The 17186-nt window shown below is 54.2% G+C and overlaps 1 protein-coding gene across 1 annotated transcript in view; it reads right to left on the reverse strand.

Annotated features, from left to right (window-relative positions):
* miga1 (mitoguardin 1) overlaps positions 1-17186 on the reverse strand; it is a 179551-nt gene that overhangs the window by 118884 nt on the left and 43481 nt on the right. Inside the window, exon 7 of the mRNA XM_072510401.1 lies at positions 6155-6278. Within this exon, the coding sequence (XP_072366502.1) occupies positions 6155-6278 (124 nt within the window). The remainder of the gene's footprint in view (positions 1-6154; positions 6279-17186) is intronic.

Consider the following 17186-nt stretch of genomic DNA (forward strand, 5'->3'; position numbering starts at 1 on the left):
CAGGGAGGGAGAGGTAGAGAGGTCCAGGGAGAGAGAGGTAGAGAGGTCCAGGGAGGGAGAGGTAGAGAGGTCCAGGGAGAGAGAGGTAGAGAGGTCCAGGGAGGGAGAGGTAGAGAGGTCCAGGGAGAGAGTGGTAGAGAGGTCCGTGGAGGGAGAGGTAGAGCGGTCCTGGGAGAGAGAGGCGCAGAGAGGTCCAGGGAGAGAGAGATAGAGAGGTCCAGGGAGAGAGAGGTAGAGAGGTCCGTGGAGGGAGAGGTAGAGAGGTCCTGGGAGAGAGAGGCGCAGAGAGGTCCAGGGAGAGAGAGATAGAGAGGTCCAGGGAGAGAGTGGTGGAGAGATCCAGGGAGAGAGAGGTAGAGAGGTCCAGGGAGGGAGAGGTAGAGAGGTCCAGGGAGAGAGAGGTAGAGAGGTCCAGGGAGGGAGAGGTAGAGAGGTCCAGGGAGAGAGAGGTAGAGAGGTCCAGGGAGAGAGAGATAGAGAGGTCCAGGGAGAGAGAGATAGAGGTCCAGGGAGAGAGAGGTAGAGAGGTCCAGGGAGAGAGAGGTAGAGAGGTCCAGGGAGGGAGAGGTAGAGAGGTCCAGGGAGAGAGAGGTAGAGAGGTCCAGGGAGGGAGAGGTAGAGAGGTCCAGGGAGAGAGAGGTAGAGAGGTCTAGGGAGGGAGAGGTAGAGAGGTCCAGGGAGGGAGAGGTAGAGAGGTCCAGGGAGGGAGAGGTAGAGAGGTCCAGGGAGAGAGAGGTGGAGAGGTCCAAGGAGAGAGAGGTAGAGACGTCCAGGGAGAGAGAGATAGAGAGGTCCATGGAGAGAGAGATAGAGAGGTCCAGGGGGAGAGACATAGAGAGGTCCAGGGAGAGAGAGATAGAAAGGTCCAAGGAGAGAGAGGTAGAGAGGTCCAGGGAGAGAGAGGTAGAGAGATCCAGGGAGAGAGAGGTAGAGAGATCCAGGGAGAGAGAGGTAGAGAGATCCAGGGAGAGAGAGGTAGAGAGGTCCAGGGAGAGAGTGGTAGAGAGGTCCGTGGAGGGAGAGGTAGAGCGGTCCTGGGAGAAAGTGGTAGAGAGGTCCAGGGAGAGAGAGGTAGAGTGGTCTAGGGAGAGAGAGGTAGAGAGGTCCAGGGAGAGAGAGGTAGAGAGGTCCAGGGAGAGAGAGGTAGAGTGGTCTAGGGAGAGAGAGGTAGAGAGGTCCAGGGAGAGAGTGGTAGAGAGGTCCGTGGAGGGAGAGGTAGAGCGGTCCTGGGAGAGAGAGGCGCAGAGAGGTCCAGGGAGAGAGAGATAGAGAGGTCCAGGGAGAGAGAGGTAGAGAGGTCCGTGGAGGGAGAGGTAGAGAGGTCCTGGGAGAGAGAGGCGCAGAGAGGTCCAGGGAGAGAGAGATAGAGAGGTCCAGGGAGAGAGTGGTGGAGAGATCCAGGGAGAGAGAGGTAGAGACGTCCAGGGAGAGAGAGGTAGAGAGGTCCAGGGAGAGAGAGGTAGAGAGGTCCAGGGAGAGAGACGTAGAGAGGTCCAGGGAGGGAGAGATAGAAAGGTCCAAGGAGAGAGAGGTAGAGAGGTCCAGGAAGAGAGAGGTAGAGAGGTCCAGGGAGAGAGAGATAGAGGTCCAGGGAGAGAGAGGTAGAGAGATCCAGGGAGAGAGAGGTAGAGAGGTCCAGGGAGAGAGAGGTAGAGAGGTCCAGGGAGAGAGAGGTAGAGTGGTCTAGGGAGAGAGAGGTAGAGAGGTCCAGGGAGGGAGAGGTAGAGAGGTCCAGGGAGAGAGTGGTAGAGAGGTCCAGGGAGGGAGAGGTAGAGAGGTCCAGGGAGGGAGAGATAGAGAGGTCCAGGGAGAGAGAGATAGAGAGGTCCGGGGAGGGAGAGATAGAGAGGTCCAGGGAGAGAGAGGTAGAGAGGTCCAGGGAGAGAGAGATAGAGAGGTCCAGGGAGAGAGAGGTAGAGAGGTCCAGGGAGAGAGAGGCACAGAGAGGTCCAGGGAGAGACAGATAGAGAAGTCCAGAGAGAGAGAGGTAGAGAGGTCCAAGGAGAGAGAGGTAGAGAGGTCCAGGAAGAGAGGTCCAGGGAGAGAGAGATAGTGGTCCAGGGAGAGAGAGGTAGAGAGATCCAGGGAGAGAGAGGTAGAGATGTCCAGGGAGAGAGAGGTAGAGATGTCCAGGGAGAGAGACATAGAGAGGTCCAGGTAGAGAGGTCCAGGGAGAGAGAGGTAGAGAGGTCCAGGGAGAGAGAGGTCCAGGTAGAGAGAGGTAGAGAGGTCCAGGGAGAGTGAGGCACAGAGAGGTCCAGGGAGAGAGAGGTAGAGAGAGGTCCAGGGAGAGAGAGGTCCAGGGAGAGAGAGGTAGAGAGGTCCAGGGAGAGTGAGGCACAGAGAGGTCCAGGGAGAGAGAGGTAGAGAGAGGTCCAGGGAGAGAGAGGTCCAGGGAGAGAGAGGTCCAGGGAGAGAGAGGCACAGAGAGGTCCAGGGAGAGAGACACACAGAGAGGTCCAGGGAGAGAGACACACAGAGAGGTCCAGGGAGAGAGATGATGTGGAGATGCCGGCGTTGGACTGGGGTGGGCACAGTACGAAGTCTTACAACACCAGGTTAAAGTCCAACAGGTTTGTTTCAATGTCACTAGCTTTCGGAGCGCTTCACCTGAGGAAGGAGCAGCGCTCCGAAAACCAGGGAGAGAGAGGTTGAGAGGTCCAGGGAGAGAGAGGCACAGAGAGGTCCAGGGAGGGAATTCCAGGGAGCAAGGCCTGGTCAACTAAAGGCATGGCAGCTAATGGTGGAATGAAGATAATCAGGATTTACAGGTGGCCGGATTTGGTAAAATGCAGGAATCTTGGACAATAGGAGGGACTGGAGGAAGTTACAGGGATAGTGAGGGATTGGAGGAGGTTACGGGGATAGTGAGGGATTGGAGGAGGTTACAGGGATAGTGAGGGATTGGAGGAGGTTACAGGGATAGTGAGGGATTGGTGGAGGTTACATGGATTGTGAGGGATTGGAGGAGGTTACAGGGATAGTGAGGGATTGGAGGAGGTTACAGGGATAGTGAGGGATTGGAGGAGGTTACAGGGATAGTGAGGGATTGGCGGAGGTTACAGGGATAGTGAGGGATTGGAGGAGGTTACAGGGATAGTGAGGGATTGGAGGAGGTTACAGGGATAGTGAGGGATTGGAGGAGGTTACAGGGATAGTGAGGATTGGAGGAGGTTACAGGGATAGTGAGGGATTGGAGGAGGTTACAGGGATAGTGAGGGATTAGAGGAGGTTACAGGGATAGTGAGGATTGGAGGAGGTTACAGGGATAGTGAGGGATTGGAGGAGGTTACAGGGATAGTGAGGGATTGGAGGAGGTTACAGGGATAGTGAGGGATTGGTGGAGGTTACAGGGATAGTGAGGGATTGGAGGAGGTTACAGGGATAGTGAGGGATTGGAGGAGGTTACAGGGATAGTGAGGGATTGGAGGAGGTTACAGGGATAGTGAGGGATTGGAGGAGGTTGCAGGGATAGTGAGGGATTGGAGGAGGTTACAGGGATAGTGAGGGATTGGAGGAGGTTACAGGGATAGTGAGGGATTGGAGGAGGTTGCAGGGATAGTGAGGCCAGTGAGGACATGACAGGATTTGAAAACAAGAATGAACATTTTTTAAATCAGCCTATGTGAGGAGGTGCCAATTTAGGTTGTGTAGTGGTAATGTCACTGGACTAGTAATCCAGGCTAATACTCGAGGGACATGCGGCAGTTACTCTCAGTAATGGTGAGCATGACATCAATCATCGATTGTTGTAAAAACCCATCTGATGCACTAGGATCTTTTAATGGAAAGAAATCTGCCGTCCTTACCCAGCCTGGCCTACATGTGATCATAGATCCACAACAATTTGGTTGACCTTAACTGCCCTCTGAAATGACTGAGCAAGACACTCCACTCAAGGGTAATTAGGGATGGGCAACAAAAGCTGGCCTTGCCACTGTTACAATCACAGCTGATGTTAATACTGGACAAGTCAGATCCCAGAGTGGGACATGGCTTGATAGATCCTAACTTTTATTCTTTTTTTTAGAAACCGCAAAGGGAAATTACTGAACAAATTCACAAGAGTCTGCTTTCAACACAAAGAATAAAACATTCCTTAAGCAGGAAGAAAGATCTGGCCCCGGATCACTATCCGTGTGGAGTTTGCACGTTCTCCCCGTGTCTGCATGGGTCTCGTCCCCACAACCCAAAGATGTACAAGGTAGGTGAATTGGCCACGCTAAATTGCCCCTTAATTGAAAAAAATAATTGGATATTCCAATTTGTAAAAAAAAGATTAATTATATCTACTAGACAAAAGATCAGAAAGATTTCAATACAGATCCCAGAAAATGATCCAAACTCTTCCTTTTATCCCAGCAATATCCTCACAGACACGGGATTGGGCTGGCTCAGTTGCATACACTTTGTACCAGCCGACTTCTGAACATTTACGATGCTCTTCCTCAATTGGTATCTCTTCCTGAGACACCCAAAAGCCGTACTCTAAACACTTTTACTTTAACTTTAGAGCAAACACTAATTTCCCGAAACTCAGTTCCCTAGCAGTCTGGGAGGACATCTTACTAGAAAGTTTTCGACATGTGCCTGCACATTATTTGACAGCCCTTCTGTGTTCCCCTGTCCCTCTGTCTGTCTCTGGACCCATGCTGCTAATGTGATGAATGTAAGAGATTGTCATACTTTTTGCAGTAAATGTTATTAAAACCTTGGTTATGATGCATACAGACAGCATGACTGCTGGAGCAGTGATTAAGGTGTCGTAAAAGTGAGTTAATCATTGATTTGTAGGTGAAGTGTTCTGCTAATAGATCTTGAGAACCAGTTCCTTGTTTCCAGATAGCTAGCTAATGAAAAATTGTTTTGGTTTGAAGGGCCCCTGGGGTGTAGATAATTTATGATCATTTGTGTTTAGACCTGGCTAAACAAGTTAAGGGACAACTTGTAAGAAGAGCCAAAGAATGCCTTATGCTTTGGGTACAGGTGATGTAGTTAATGGGAGGAGCCAGGTCTGTCTGAAGAGTCAGTAGGTCCTAGAACTCTAATCTGAACAGAGGTGGTTCAGTTTGAAAACAGAGAAAAGTTCTCTCTCCAAAGATTCTGCACAGTTGAGAGCAAGTAGAAACCTGGTTGCTAACTTCATTCATGAGTGGTATTTAATATATTTAATATATATGAGTTTGCTTAATTGGAATATAGTGGCAGGTTTAGGAAGTAAGTTAAGGTTTCTTCTTTTACTTAAGAACAGTTGTAACTGTTAACTGTAAAGCTATTTCTTTGTTGCTAATGTGATTAATTCTGTGATTAAATTAAAGTTTGTTTTAATATAAAATCTACCATTGGTCAGAGTTATCACTCCTGTGGTCAGTAATATTTCCTCACAGTTTTACAAATTGAAAATATTTGGGTTCTCATTCGGAATCCTAACGCTAGGCAGCAGCACAGCTTTTTTTCTACTTTACTTGTTTTTACTTCATTGAACTATTAACCCCTTAGTAATCTTCAACTCTTGGTTGCAAAACCTCATTAAAAATGCATGCCCACAAACAGGGCACGCAACCTGCCGCATCCACCTCGCAAAAATTTGAAACTTGCCCCAGATTTGAACTTTCTCAACAATCAAGTACAAAATATAAATTAAATTTAAAGCTCCACATTGTTCCTAACACCATCGACACCCACAACCCGTGAGATAATCAAGATGACAGACTGGACAGGAATGGGCAGCATGGTAGCACAGGGGTTAGCATTGTTGCTTCACAGCGCCAGGGTCCCAGGTTCGATTCCCCGTTGGGTCACTGTCTGTGCGGAGTCTGCACGTTCTCCCCGTGTCTGGGTGGGTTTCCTCCGGGTGCTCCCGTTTCCTCCCACAGTCCAAAGATGTGCAGGTTAGGTGGATTGGCCATGATAAATTGCCTTTAGTGTCCAAAAAGGTTTGGTGGGATTACTGGATAACAGGGATGGTGGCGGTGTGGGCTTCAGTCGGATGCGCTTACCAAGGGCCAGTGCACACTAGATGGGCCGAATAGCCTCTTTCTGCACTTTAAATTCTATGATTCTATGAATGCATTAGAATAATGCTTTAGTGTTTTTGAATTGTATAAACAAGCAAATTGGATTATACAAATAAATGACACAAACACAGACTCACCAATGTCATTTGCAAGAGAAGTTGGGTCAGATGCACCCAGAGTGGCCTCAAACTCCTCCTGTAGACGATAAGCCCTCTGAAGCAACGACTCCAGCTTGTGTATGAATTCCGCACTGATGATGTCCTATTCGAGGCAAGAAGAGATGGATTAATTACCCACGGAACGAAACCTGGCCTTCAGAAATATGCCCCTCAAATTAGTTAATCCAATGGCAGCGAGCGAGTTCAATCCCCACTCCGTTGCATTGAGCTCAGAACCCAGGCTGGCACTTCACTGCGGCACCCGCGGGGGTCCTGCAGAGCGGAAGGTGGGATTTTAAACCAAGGCCCCCTTCTGCCTTCTCAGAAGGCCATAAACGTTCCAGCAGCACTATTCCAAAGAAGATCACTGGAGTTCTCCCCAGTGTTCTGTTCAATATTTATCCTACAATTGGGAAAAGTGTAGACTGCAGAGAGAGTGGTCGATTTTCACCACCCTTTGCTGAGAGGAAATGCGACCTAACATCATTACAGAACCGCCTAGTTCCAATTTTAAGATTTTGTCCCATTGTGGTGGACACTCCGAACCCCCCCCCCCCCCCCCCAAGGAACTAATTTCCCTCCATCTACTCTGTCAATCCTGTAATCATCTTGTGATGTGCTGGCTAGACTTGAGCGCAATTACTTCAGATACTGTGAGCTGGAATCACCGTTTGGGAGACTAAGTCCCCACACTGGCGTGAAAACGGCGGTGTTTTACGCCAGGAAAACTGGCGCAAAACGGCCACCAAATCCCCGTTTTGCTGGGGGCTAGCTGGGAGGCAGAGTAGCTGCCGATACGGCCCGATACGGCCTGCAGCAGCCGCGCCGTGCTTCATGGCGAACTCAGCCCGCGGACCCGGACCGCAAAAATAGTACCCCCTTTGGCCACTCGCGCGCCCTGGACCGCCCGCCCACAGTGCTCCCACCCCTGATTGAAGCCCCCCCCCCCCCCCCCGCCCGCGGATCGGCCCTCCCCGACTGAGACGGCGCCAGACTGAGATCACGACGGGTGAGACCACACGGGTCCCACGCCGTCGGGAACTCGGCCGGTCGAGGACGGAGCATCGCGTGGCGGGCCTCAGGCAATGGCGTGAGGCCGTGGATACGTGGCGCGGCGTACTCCTAGAGTACATTGCTTTTCAGGGGGCGGCGAATCCGAAAAACGGCGCCGTCCCCGATTTCGGTGTCAAAACGGATTCTCCGCCCTGTCGCCGAACGTGATTTCGGCATCGGGGAGAGGAGAACCCAGTCCCAGAGCTTAATTGTAGAACTCTAGTATAATTCCGCCACTTTGTATTCTAACCCCCTTGAGGTAAAGGTAATGTTCCAAGAGCCTATTTAATTTTTGTGCCCTTCCTCTAGATTTGAGCGATTTCTATATGTGAAGTCCCAAATCAATACGCTCATCTATGGTCCACCACTTTTACCATTGAGAAAATACAACGACCAATTGTTCTTTGGACCCCACACTGAACTGTATCTGCCGCAGATTTGCCCAGTCATTTAATCTATCTGTGTCCCTTTCTAACCTTCTGAGTTCTTTTACATAAATCGCTGTGCCACCTAGATTAGTGTGATCAGCCAACGTGAATATAGGCATCAGCGTATCACATGAATTCTCCACATAGCTTCAATGTTATTATTGAATATAAGGGTCTCTATTTCTTCATCCAAATAATTTATAGGTACAATGAAAACCTGGGGCCACCGCACAGATCCCTGGGGAACACTAATCACATTTTGCCAACGGGAGAGCTTACTCATTATCCCAACTCTGTCTCCTACCTGGTAACCAATTCCTGCGGCAAATAACTCACCTCCTGACCCCCCAAAGCAAGTCGCAAGTCAGGAATGTAATTGTCTCCAATTATCTGGATGAGTGCAGCTCCAACAACACTCAAGAAGCTCGACATCATCCAGGCCAAAGCAGCCCGCTTGATTGGCACTCCTTATCAAACATTCAAACCCTCCACCACCAATGAACAGTGGCAGCGTGTGTACATCTACAAGATGCACTGCAGTAACTCGCCAAGGTCCCTCAGGCAGCACCTTCCAAACCCACGGCCACTACCATCTAGAAGGACAAGAGCAGCAGATACCTGGGAACCCCACCACCTGGAGGTTCCCCTCCAAGCCACTCACCACCCTGACTTAGAAATATATCGCCATCCTTACCCGAGATGCTTTGAGACCGCCTTGTATGTGGTGTAAACATGGCGATCCAGCAGAAATTGGCCATCGAGATTGCCCTCTCATGGCAGAGCGCGGAGAAAGTAGCCCAGGAGCTCCAGAGTACGTCAGGGATGGAGGTGAATAGCGTAGGATGCCCCCCATTTAGACAGGTAGAGCCCCCTAGGAGCGGGACCTCTTGGACCCCGCCCTTGCCTGAACACCGTCGGGGTTAGGCCCGTTGGCCAAGGGCCGCTGTAGCTGGGCGAGGCACCTCTCCACAGACACTGGAGGAGGATTCACAGAGGTGCAGCACTCATGGCCCAAGATCCCGCAGGGACCGGCAATGCCTGATCAACCGACAAGCCTGTCTGGTCGCCCGCCTAGAACCAGGACCCTCCACCTAGAGTAGCCCAACGAGGATGGGTACATGCAGTTGAATTGCATTGCCGCATGTTGCCCCCATCAATATCACTGTCCAGGTGAATTTCACCCACTGGAAATGGAGCTGGACACGGGGGTTCTGGTCTCAGTGATAGGACGGCAGACGTTCAAAGAGATCTGGACAGGAGTCCAGCATTTGAATTTAAGGGGCGCTGAGGCGAGGTTGGCAACATACACGGAGGAGCCACTAGCCATTGAGGCCTCAATGGCCTCAGTTGCCTACGGACAGCAGTCCGTCAGGTTGCCCTTGATAATAGTGCGGGGCACCGGCCTGAGTCTGCTGGGCCATGATAGGCTACAGAGGCTCCCTTTGGACTAGCAGTGGATTTTCAGGATGGGCACGATGGGCACTTTCAAGTCCTGGCAAAATATCCGGAAGTCTGGGTAAAATGAAAGGTGCCATGGCCAAGATACACGTAGACCCTGAGGCACAACCAAATACATCAGGGCCCTCCCAGTTCCCCACGCGTTGCTGAAAAGATCAAGGATGAACTCAACCACTTGGAAAGCCCACGAATTCCGGCCAGTACAACCTGCAGATTGGGCAGCGCCTGTAGTCCCAGTACTGAAACCAGACAAAACCGTCTGCCTGTGGGGGATTACAAGCTAACATTGAACAAGGCCTCTCGTTTGGACAGATACCCGATGCCAAGTTGGCTGGAGAACACTCTTTTTTCTAAACTTATTAAGAGTCATGTGGACCTCCAATTGGAGCTGGGCTCGGTATCCAGTAAATTTGTGACCATTATCACCCACAGAGCCCTCTATGAATACACTAGGTTGCCATTCAGAGAGTCATCGGCCTGCTCTATTTTCCAGAGAGTCATGGAGAACATCCTCCAAAGATTACAACGAGCAGGCGGTCTAGTTTGATGACGCCCTGGTCATCGGAGCCACCATAAAGGAGCACTGGGCAACTTAGAGCAAGTCCTCCGCCGGTTTTCTGAGGCAGGCGTCCATCCGCCTTAAGAGAGGAAAATATGTTTTCTACACCAAAGAGGTCAAGTACTTTGGGTATTGTGTCGGCCGAGACGGCCTTCACCCGGTAGGAGAGAAGGTGCGAGCAATCAAACAAGCCCCCACGCCAGAGAACACAACTAAACTGCAGCTGTTCTTAGGACTCGTGAATTATTATGGGAAATTTAGCCCTAGCCTGGCGACCTCCTCGCACCATTACAGCTACTGAAGAAACATTAAGATTGGGCGTGGAGAGCGCCACAGGAGGACGCCTTCGCCAGGGTGAAGCAGCGACTGTCGTCATCAGGGTTGTTGACCCATTACGACCCCTCAAATCCCCTATTGGTCACTTGTGATGTCTCTCCGTATGGAATCGGGGCGGTGTTATTCCAATGCATAGACAACGGACAGGAGAGATCGATAGCCTACGCATTGAGGACTTTGGCCGCTGCGGAGCGCAACTATGCCCAGATTGAGAAAGAACGGCTGGCCGTCATCTTTGCGGTGAAGAAATTCCATCAGTTTGTGTATGGCCGTCGGTTCACCATCAAAACGGACCTCAAGCCATTGTTCGGATTGTCTAAAGAGGACAAGGCGGTTCCGCCAATACCATCTGCCTGGATACAGCGATGGGCCTTATTGTTAGCAGCGTACGTGTATGTGTTTGAACATCGCCCGGGCACGCAGATCGCCAACGCGGACACTCTGAGTTGGCTCGCGTTGCCGACATGCCCCTCATCTCCATCAAGGACTGACGAGGTTGTATCGACCTGAAATTTTATGGATACCTTGCCGGTCACCGCCCCACAAATACCGTGATTGGACACAGAAGGACCCAGTATTGGCAAAGTTACACCATGTCGTCTTATACGGGGCTAAGAGGGAAACTGCCTAAGGATCTGCAGGCTTTTAAGACCAAGCAGCAAGAGCTCAGTGTGGAAGGCGGCATCCACCTGTGGGGGGCTCGCACTGTGATCCCAAGCCAGGGCAAACAGAACATAATTCAAGATCAATTTGAATTATGACCGGAGATGTTAAAAATGAAAATGCTGACTTCCGGGAGCGGCGATGACCAGCTAGGTCGCACGTTTCGGCACCTCCCATTTGAACGGACTTTTGGGCTCTTATTGGGAGCCCCAACGGCAATTTTTGACGGCTAAACCCTTTGTGCGGTGAAACAGAAGGGAATCCCCCCGGATGTACATGGAGAAAGGAGATAATAGTGGCCGGATTGCAGAGGATCCTCTGGAGCAGCGGCAAGGAAGGGAAGCATGAAGCAAGATGGCGGCGGAGGGAGGCCGTTTGGTATGGGGCCCGGAACAGCAAGAGTTCCTTCGGAGATGTGTTGAGGAGCTAAAGAAGGAGGTGCTGGCCCCGATGCTGCAGGCGATTGAGGGGCTAAAGGAGGCGCAGAAGACCCAAGAATTGGAGCTTCGTGGCGTGAAGGCAAAGGCTGCCGAAAATGAGGACGAAATACAGGGCCTGGTGGTGAAGACAGAGACACACGAGGCACTGCATAAGAGGTGTATGGAGAGGCTGGAAGCCCTGGAAAATAGCTCGAGGAGGAAGAACCTAAGAGTTTTGGGTCTTCCCGAAGTTGCAGAGGGAGCGGACGTCGGGGCATATGTGAGCACGATGCTTCATTCCTTAATGGGACCGGAGGCCCCGACGGGCCCCTTGCAAGTGGAGGGAGCATATCGAGTCCTTGCGAGAAGACCGAAGGCGGGAGAAATACCTCGAGCTATAGTGGTGAGGTTTCACCGCTATAAGGACAGGGAGATGGTCCTGAGATGGGCGAAAAAGACACGGAGCTGCAGGTGGGAGAACGCGGTGATCCGCGTGTACCAGGATTGGAGTGCGGAGGTGGCGAGAAGGAGGGCGAGTTTCAATCGGGCCAAGGCGGTGCTCCATAGAAAGATAGAAAGAAAGTTAAATTTGGTATGCTGCAGCCGGCGAGATTGTGGGTTACACATCAAGGGAAACACCACTACTTCGAGACGGCAGAAGAGGCGTGGACATTCATTGAAGAGGAGAAGCTGGGCTAGACTGGAGAGAGAAAGAACTTTTGTAATAAAGCAGTGGTGTGATTGCATGGGACTGGGAATCGGAAGGGGGGGGAGAAAATTTTCTCTTTCCCCTCGATGGGGGGGGGGGGGGGTATGGTGAAGTGTGGGCGCTGGTGGGGAAGGAGAGGGGGAACTGCGCCATTAGGGGCGGGGCCGAGTGGGAAGCGCGGGCTTTGCTCCCGCGCTATGGTAATTGTGGCAGGAAAAGGGGGCGCAGGAAGGAGGGGGCCTTACACAATGGGAGGCTGAGGATAAACGGGGGAAGCCGAGGTCAGCCAGATTTTGCTGACTTCTGGAAGCAACATGGGGGGAGCAATCACGCTAGAGGGGGATCTAGCGGGGGGGGGGGGGGTAACTGGGTTGCTGCTGTTAAGGGGAAGGGGAGCTGCTACGGGATGGGATGGTCGGGACGGGAGGACACCATTGGGGGGACAAGTGGGTGCGTGGGAACCGCGTGAGGAGCTGGTTTAAAAAAGGGGATGGCTAGTCGACGAGGGGGGGGGGTTAAAGAGCCCCCCAACCCGGTTGATCACGTGGAACGTGAGAGGGCTGAATGGGCCGATTAAGAGGGCAAGGGTACTTGCGCACCTAAAGAAATTAAAGGCAGACGTGGTCATGCTGCAGGAGACGCATCTGAAACTGGCGGATCAGGTCAGATTACGAAAAGGATGGGTCGGACAGGTATTTCACTCGGGCTTGGATGCGAAAAATAGAGGGGTGGCAATATTAGTGGGGAAACGGGTATTGTTTGAGGCGTGGACCACAGTGGCGGACAGTGGGGGTGTAGCGCACAAAGACTCCATGAGACGAATAGAGTGAAGTCGATGAGGCTTTATTAAGCGTGTCTGTTCCCCAGCAGCTCGATAGTAAACTGGCCTGCGGGGGAAGACTCCAGCTTCTTATACTCCGCCTTCAGGGCGGAGCTTGAGGTCAACGGCCAACCAGGACCCGGGATCTGTCAGCCAATGACATTAGGGCTTCCAGTCCCACATGACCCCCAATACATACTACCACATTCACCCCTTGTCAAAAACGAACCCGGCGGGGTGATGCTTCGTATGGTGGTAAGGGTTTACAGGGCTGGTCCTGGGAGGATAAAACATTCACATGGCAATACAGTATTGGACAATTTCGTCCTGTTGCAACTATTTACAGAGGGTATAGGAAGAAAAGCAAAATGTTCTTGTGAAAAGTCCATATTTGTTTTACATCGACGCCACGAGTCGGTCGGGCGGTCTGGTCGTCCGTGTCGATCGCCTCGACCCTGCGGTGGTGGTGGTGCTTGTACCAGTGTTGTCGCCTCCAGGAGCCGTACGGTTTCAGCTGTCGGTGCAAAGGGGAGGGGGACCGATCCTCCTGGGAAGGGGGCGGTCGCGGGGTGCGGCGGTGGCAGGAAGGGGGGGGGTTGGGTCGATGGTGTCGGGGGGTTGTGCGTGTTGCCGGCGGGCGCCAGATCCCGCAGGGAGACCGTGTCCTGTCGGCCGTCGGGGTACTCCACGTAGGCTTACTGGGGGTTCGCGTGGAGGAGGTGAACCCTTTCGACCAACGGGTCCGCCTTATGTGCCCGCACATGCTTTCGGAGCAGGATGGGTCCTGGGGCCGCCAGCCAGGTCGGCAGCGATGTTCCAGAGGAGGACCTCCTAGGGAAGACAAGGAGACGCTCATGCGGCGTTTGATTAGTGCTTGTACATAATAACGACCGGATGGAATGGAGAGCGTCCGGGAGGACCTCCTGCCACCTTGAAACTGGGAGGTCCCTGGACCGTAGGGCCAGTAGGACGGCCTTCCAGACCGTGCCGTTCTCCCTTTCTACTTGCCCGTTCCCCCGGGGGTTGTAGCTGGTCGTCTTGCTTGAGGCTATGCCCTTGCTGAGCAGGAACTGGCGCAGCTCGTCACTCATGAAGGAGGACCCCCTGTCGCTGTGGACGTATGCGGGGTAACCGAACAGTGTGAAGATGCTGTCAGGGCTTTAATGACTGTGGCCGCGGTCATGTCAGAGCAGGGAATGGCAAAAGGGAAGCGGGAGTATTCGTCCACTACGTTAAGAAAATATGCGTTGCGGTCGGTGGAGGGGAGGGGCCCTTTGAAATCGAGACTGAGGCGCTCGAAGGGGCGGGAAGCCTTAATCAGGTGCGCTCCATCTGGCCTGAAAAAATGCGGCTTGCATTCCGCGCAGATGTGGCAGTCCCTCGTGACTGTACGGACCTCCTCTAAGGAGTATGGGAGATTGCGGGACTTGATGAAGTGGTAAAACCGAGTGACCCCCGGGTGGCAGAGGTCCTCGTGGAGGGTTTGGAGGCGGTTAATTTGTGCGTTGGCACATGTGCCGCGGGATAGGGCATCGGACGGCTCGTTCAGCTTTCCGGGACGATACAAGATCTCGTAGTTGAAGGTGGAGAGCTCGATCCTCCACCTTAAGATCTTGTCGTTTTTGATTTTGCCCCGCAGTGCATTATCGAACACGAAGGCTACCGACCGTTGGTCGGTGAGGAGAGTGAATCTCCTGCCGGCCAGGTAATGCCTCCAATGTCGCACAGCTTCCACTATGGCTTGGGCTTCCTTTTCTACTGAAGAGTGGCGGATTTCTGAGGCGTGGAGGGTCCGGGAGAAAAAGGCCACGGGTCTGCCCGCTTGGTTAAGGGTGGCCGCTAGAGCTACGTCGGAGGCGTCGCTCTCGACCTGGAAGGGGAGGGACTCGTCGATGGCGCGCATCGTGGCCTTTGCGATATCCGCTTTGATGCGGCTGAAGGCCTGGCAAGCCTCTGTCGACAGAGGGAAGGTCGTGGTCTGTATTAGGGGGCGGGCCTTGTCTGCGTACTGGGGGACCCACTGGGCGTAGTACGAAAAGAACCCCAAGCAGCGTTTCAGGGCTTTTGGGCAGTGCGGGAGGGGAAATTCCATGAGTGCGCGCATACGTTCGGGGTCGGGGCCTATTGTCCCATTGCGTACTATGTAGCCCAGAATGGCTAGCCGGTCGGTGCTAAAAACGCACTTGTCCTCGTTGTACGTGAGGTTCAAGGCTTTGGCGGTCTGGAGGAATTTCTGGAGGTTGGCGTCGTGGTCCTGCTGATCGTGGCCGCAGATGGTTACATTGTCGAGATACGGGAACGTGGCCCGCAACCCATGTTGATCAACCATTCGGTCCATCTCCCGTTGGAAGACCGAGACCCCGTTTGTGACGCCAAAAGGGACCCGTAGGAAATGGTATAATCGCCCGTCTGCCTCGAAGGCTGTGTACTTGCGGTCACTTGGGCGGATGGGGAGCTGATGGTATGCGGACTTGTGTTCCACGGTGGAGAAGACTTTATATTGGGCAATCCGATTGACCATGTCGGATATGCGGGGGAGTGGGTACGCGTCTAGTTGTGTGTACCTGTTGATAGTCTGGCTATAGTCAATGACCATCCTTTGTTTCTCCCCTGTCTTCACTACTATCACCTGCGCTCTCCAGGGACTATTGCTGGCCTGGATTATGCCCTCCTTTAGTAGCCGCTGGACTTCGGACCGAATGAAGGTCCGGTCCTGGGCGCTGTACCGTCTGCTCCTAGTGGCGACGGGTTTGCAATCCGGGGTGAGGTTCGCAAACAAGGACGGGGGTTGCACTTTGAGGGTTGCGAGGCCGCAGATAGTGAGTGGGGGTATGGGGCCGCCGAATTTGAACGTAAGGCTCTGTAGATTACATTGGAGATCTAATCCCAGCAAGGTGGGGGCACAGAGTTGGGGAAGGACGTTAAGTTTGTAGTTTTTGAACTCCTCCCCTGCACCGTAAGGGTAACTATGCAGAATCCCTGGATCTGTACGGAGTGGGATCCTGCAGCTAGGCAAATCTTTTGTGCGCTGGGATAGGTGGTCAAGGGACAGCGTCTTACCGTGTCGGGCTGTATAAAGCTTTCCGTGCTCCCGGAGTCGACTAGGCATGGCGTCTCGTGGCCGTTTATTAGGACCGTTGTCGTCGTCGTCTGGAGTGTCCGGGGCCGAGCCTGATCGAGCGTAATCGAAGCGAGCCGTGGTTGTAGTAGTGGAGTGGGGTCCGTTGTTGCCGTCCAAGATGGCGTCGGGGATGAACAAAATGGCCGCCCCCATGCGTCGTACAGGTCTGGGGCGGTCCAAGATGGCGGCGCCCCTCCTCCCTGGGGGGTCACAAGATGGCGGCGGGGGTGGACAAAATGGCCGCCCCCATGCGTCGTACAGGTCTGGGGCGGTCCAAGATGGCGGCGCCCCTCCTCCCCTCGTGGTGGTCGGGACCCAAAATGGCGGCGTCTGCGGGTCGCACATCGGCGCCCCTCCTCCCCTCGTGGTGGTCGGGACCCAAAATGGCGGCGTCTGCGGGTCGCACATGGTGTGCTGGGGGGGCTGGGGAGCGCTAGGACCACGAGCGCTAGGACCGCGCGGAGCTCCCTCACCGCGAGCGCTAGGACCGCGCGGAGCTCCCTCACCGGGGACAGCGGTGGTCGGGGCCCAAGTCGGCGGCGCCGGCGGGTCAGGCGTGGGGCCGCGAGCGCTGGGACCGTGCAGAGCTCCCTTGCCGGGGACAGCGGTGGTCGGGGCCCAAGTCGGCGGCGCCGGCGGGTCAGGCGTGGGGCCGCGAGCGCTGGGACCGCGCGGAGCTCCCTCGCCGGGGACAGCGGTGGTCGGGGCCCAAGTAGGTGGCGCCGGCGGGTCAGGCGTGGGGCGCGGGGGTTAGGGTGGCGTTAGGGACGCGAAAAACTCCCTCCTCTCCGTGGAGAGTGTTGGCCGGGACCGAAAGCGGTAGCGCCGGCGGCGGGTCATACATGGGCTGCGGGGAGGGGGGTTGGGGAGCGTAGGCGACATGCAGGGCTCCCAGTTCTCCCGGGACCGCGGTGGTCGGGACCCAGAGCGGCTGCGCCTGCGGGTCGTACATGTCGTGCTGGGGGGGTTGGGGCGCATAGACTGCTTGCAGGGCTTCCTGTGCTCCCGGGACGGCGGCGACCACGCGGGACCGGCACACAACCGCATAATGGCCCTTTTTCCCGCAGCTTTTGCAGATGGCTGCGCGGGCCGGACAGCGCTGCCGGGGGTGTTTCGCCTGGCCGCAGAAATAACAGCGGGCGCCCCCGGTGCGACTCGGCGTTTGGACCGCGCAAGCCTGTGGGGTGTCCGGGGGGGGGGGGGGTAGGGGGTTTGCCACGACGGGTACGTACGGGGCCCAATGGCCTGCCGCGCGGTCGGGGCCGTAGGCGCGGGTATTACGCGCGGCCACGTCTAGGGAGGCTGCTAGGGCCCGTGCCTCTGAGAGTCCTAGCGACTCTTTTTCTAGAAGTCTTTGGCGGATTTGGGAGGATTGCCTACCTGCCACAAAAGCATCGCGCATTAACATGTCCATGTGTTCATTTGCGTTCACCGACGGGCAGCTA

This window comes from Scyliorhinus torazame, chromosome 7, assembly GCF_047496885.1.
Source record: "Scyliorhinus torazame isolate Kashiwa2021f chromosome 7, sScyTor2.1, whole genome shotgun sequence".
Lineage (NCBI taxonomy): Eukaryota > Metazoa > Chordata > Chondrichthyes > Carcharhiniformes > Scyliorhinidae > Scyliorhinus > Scyliorhinus torazame.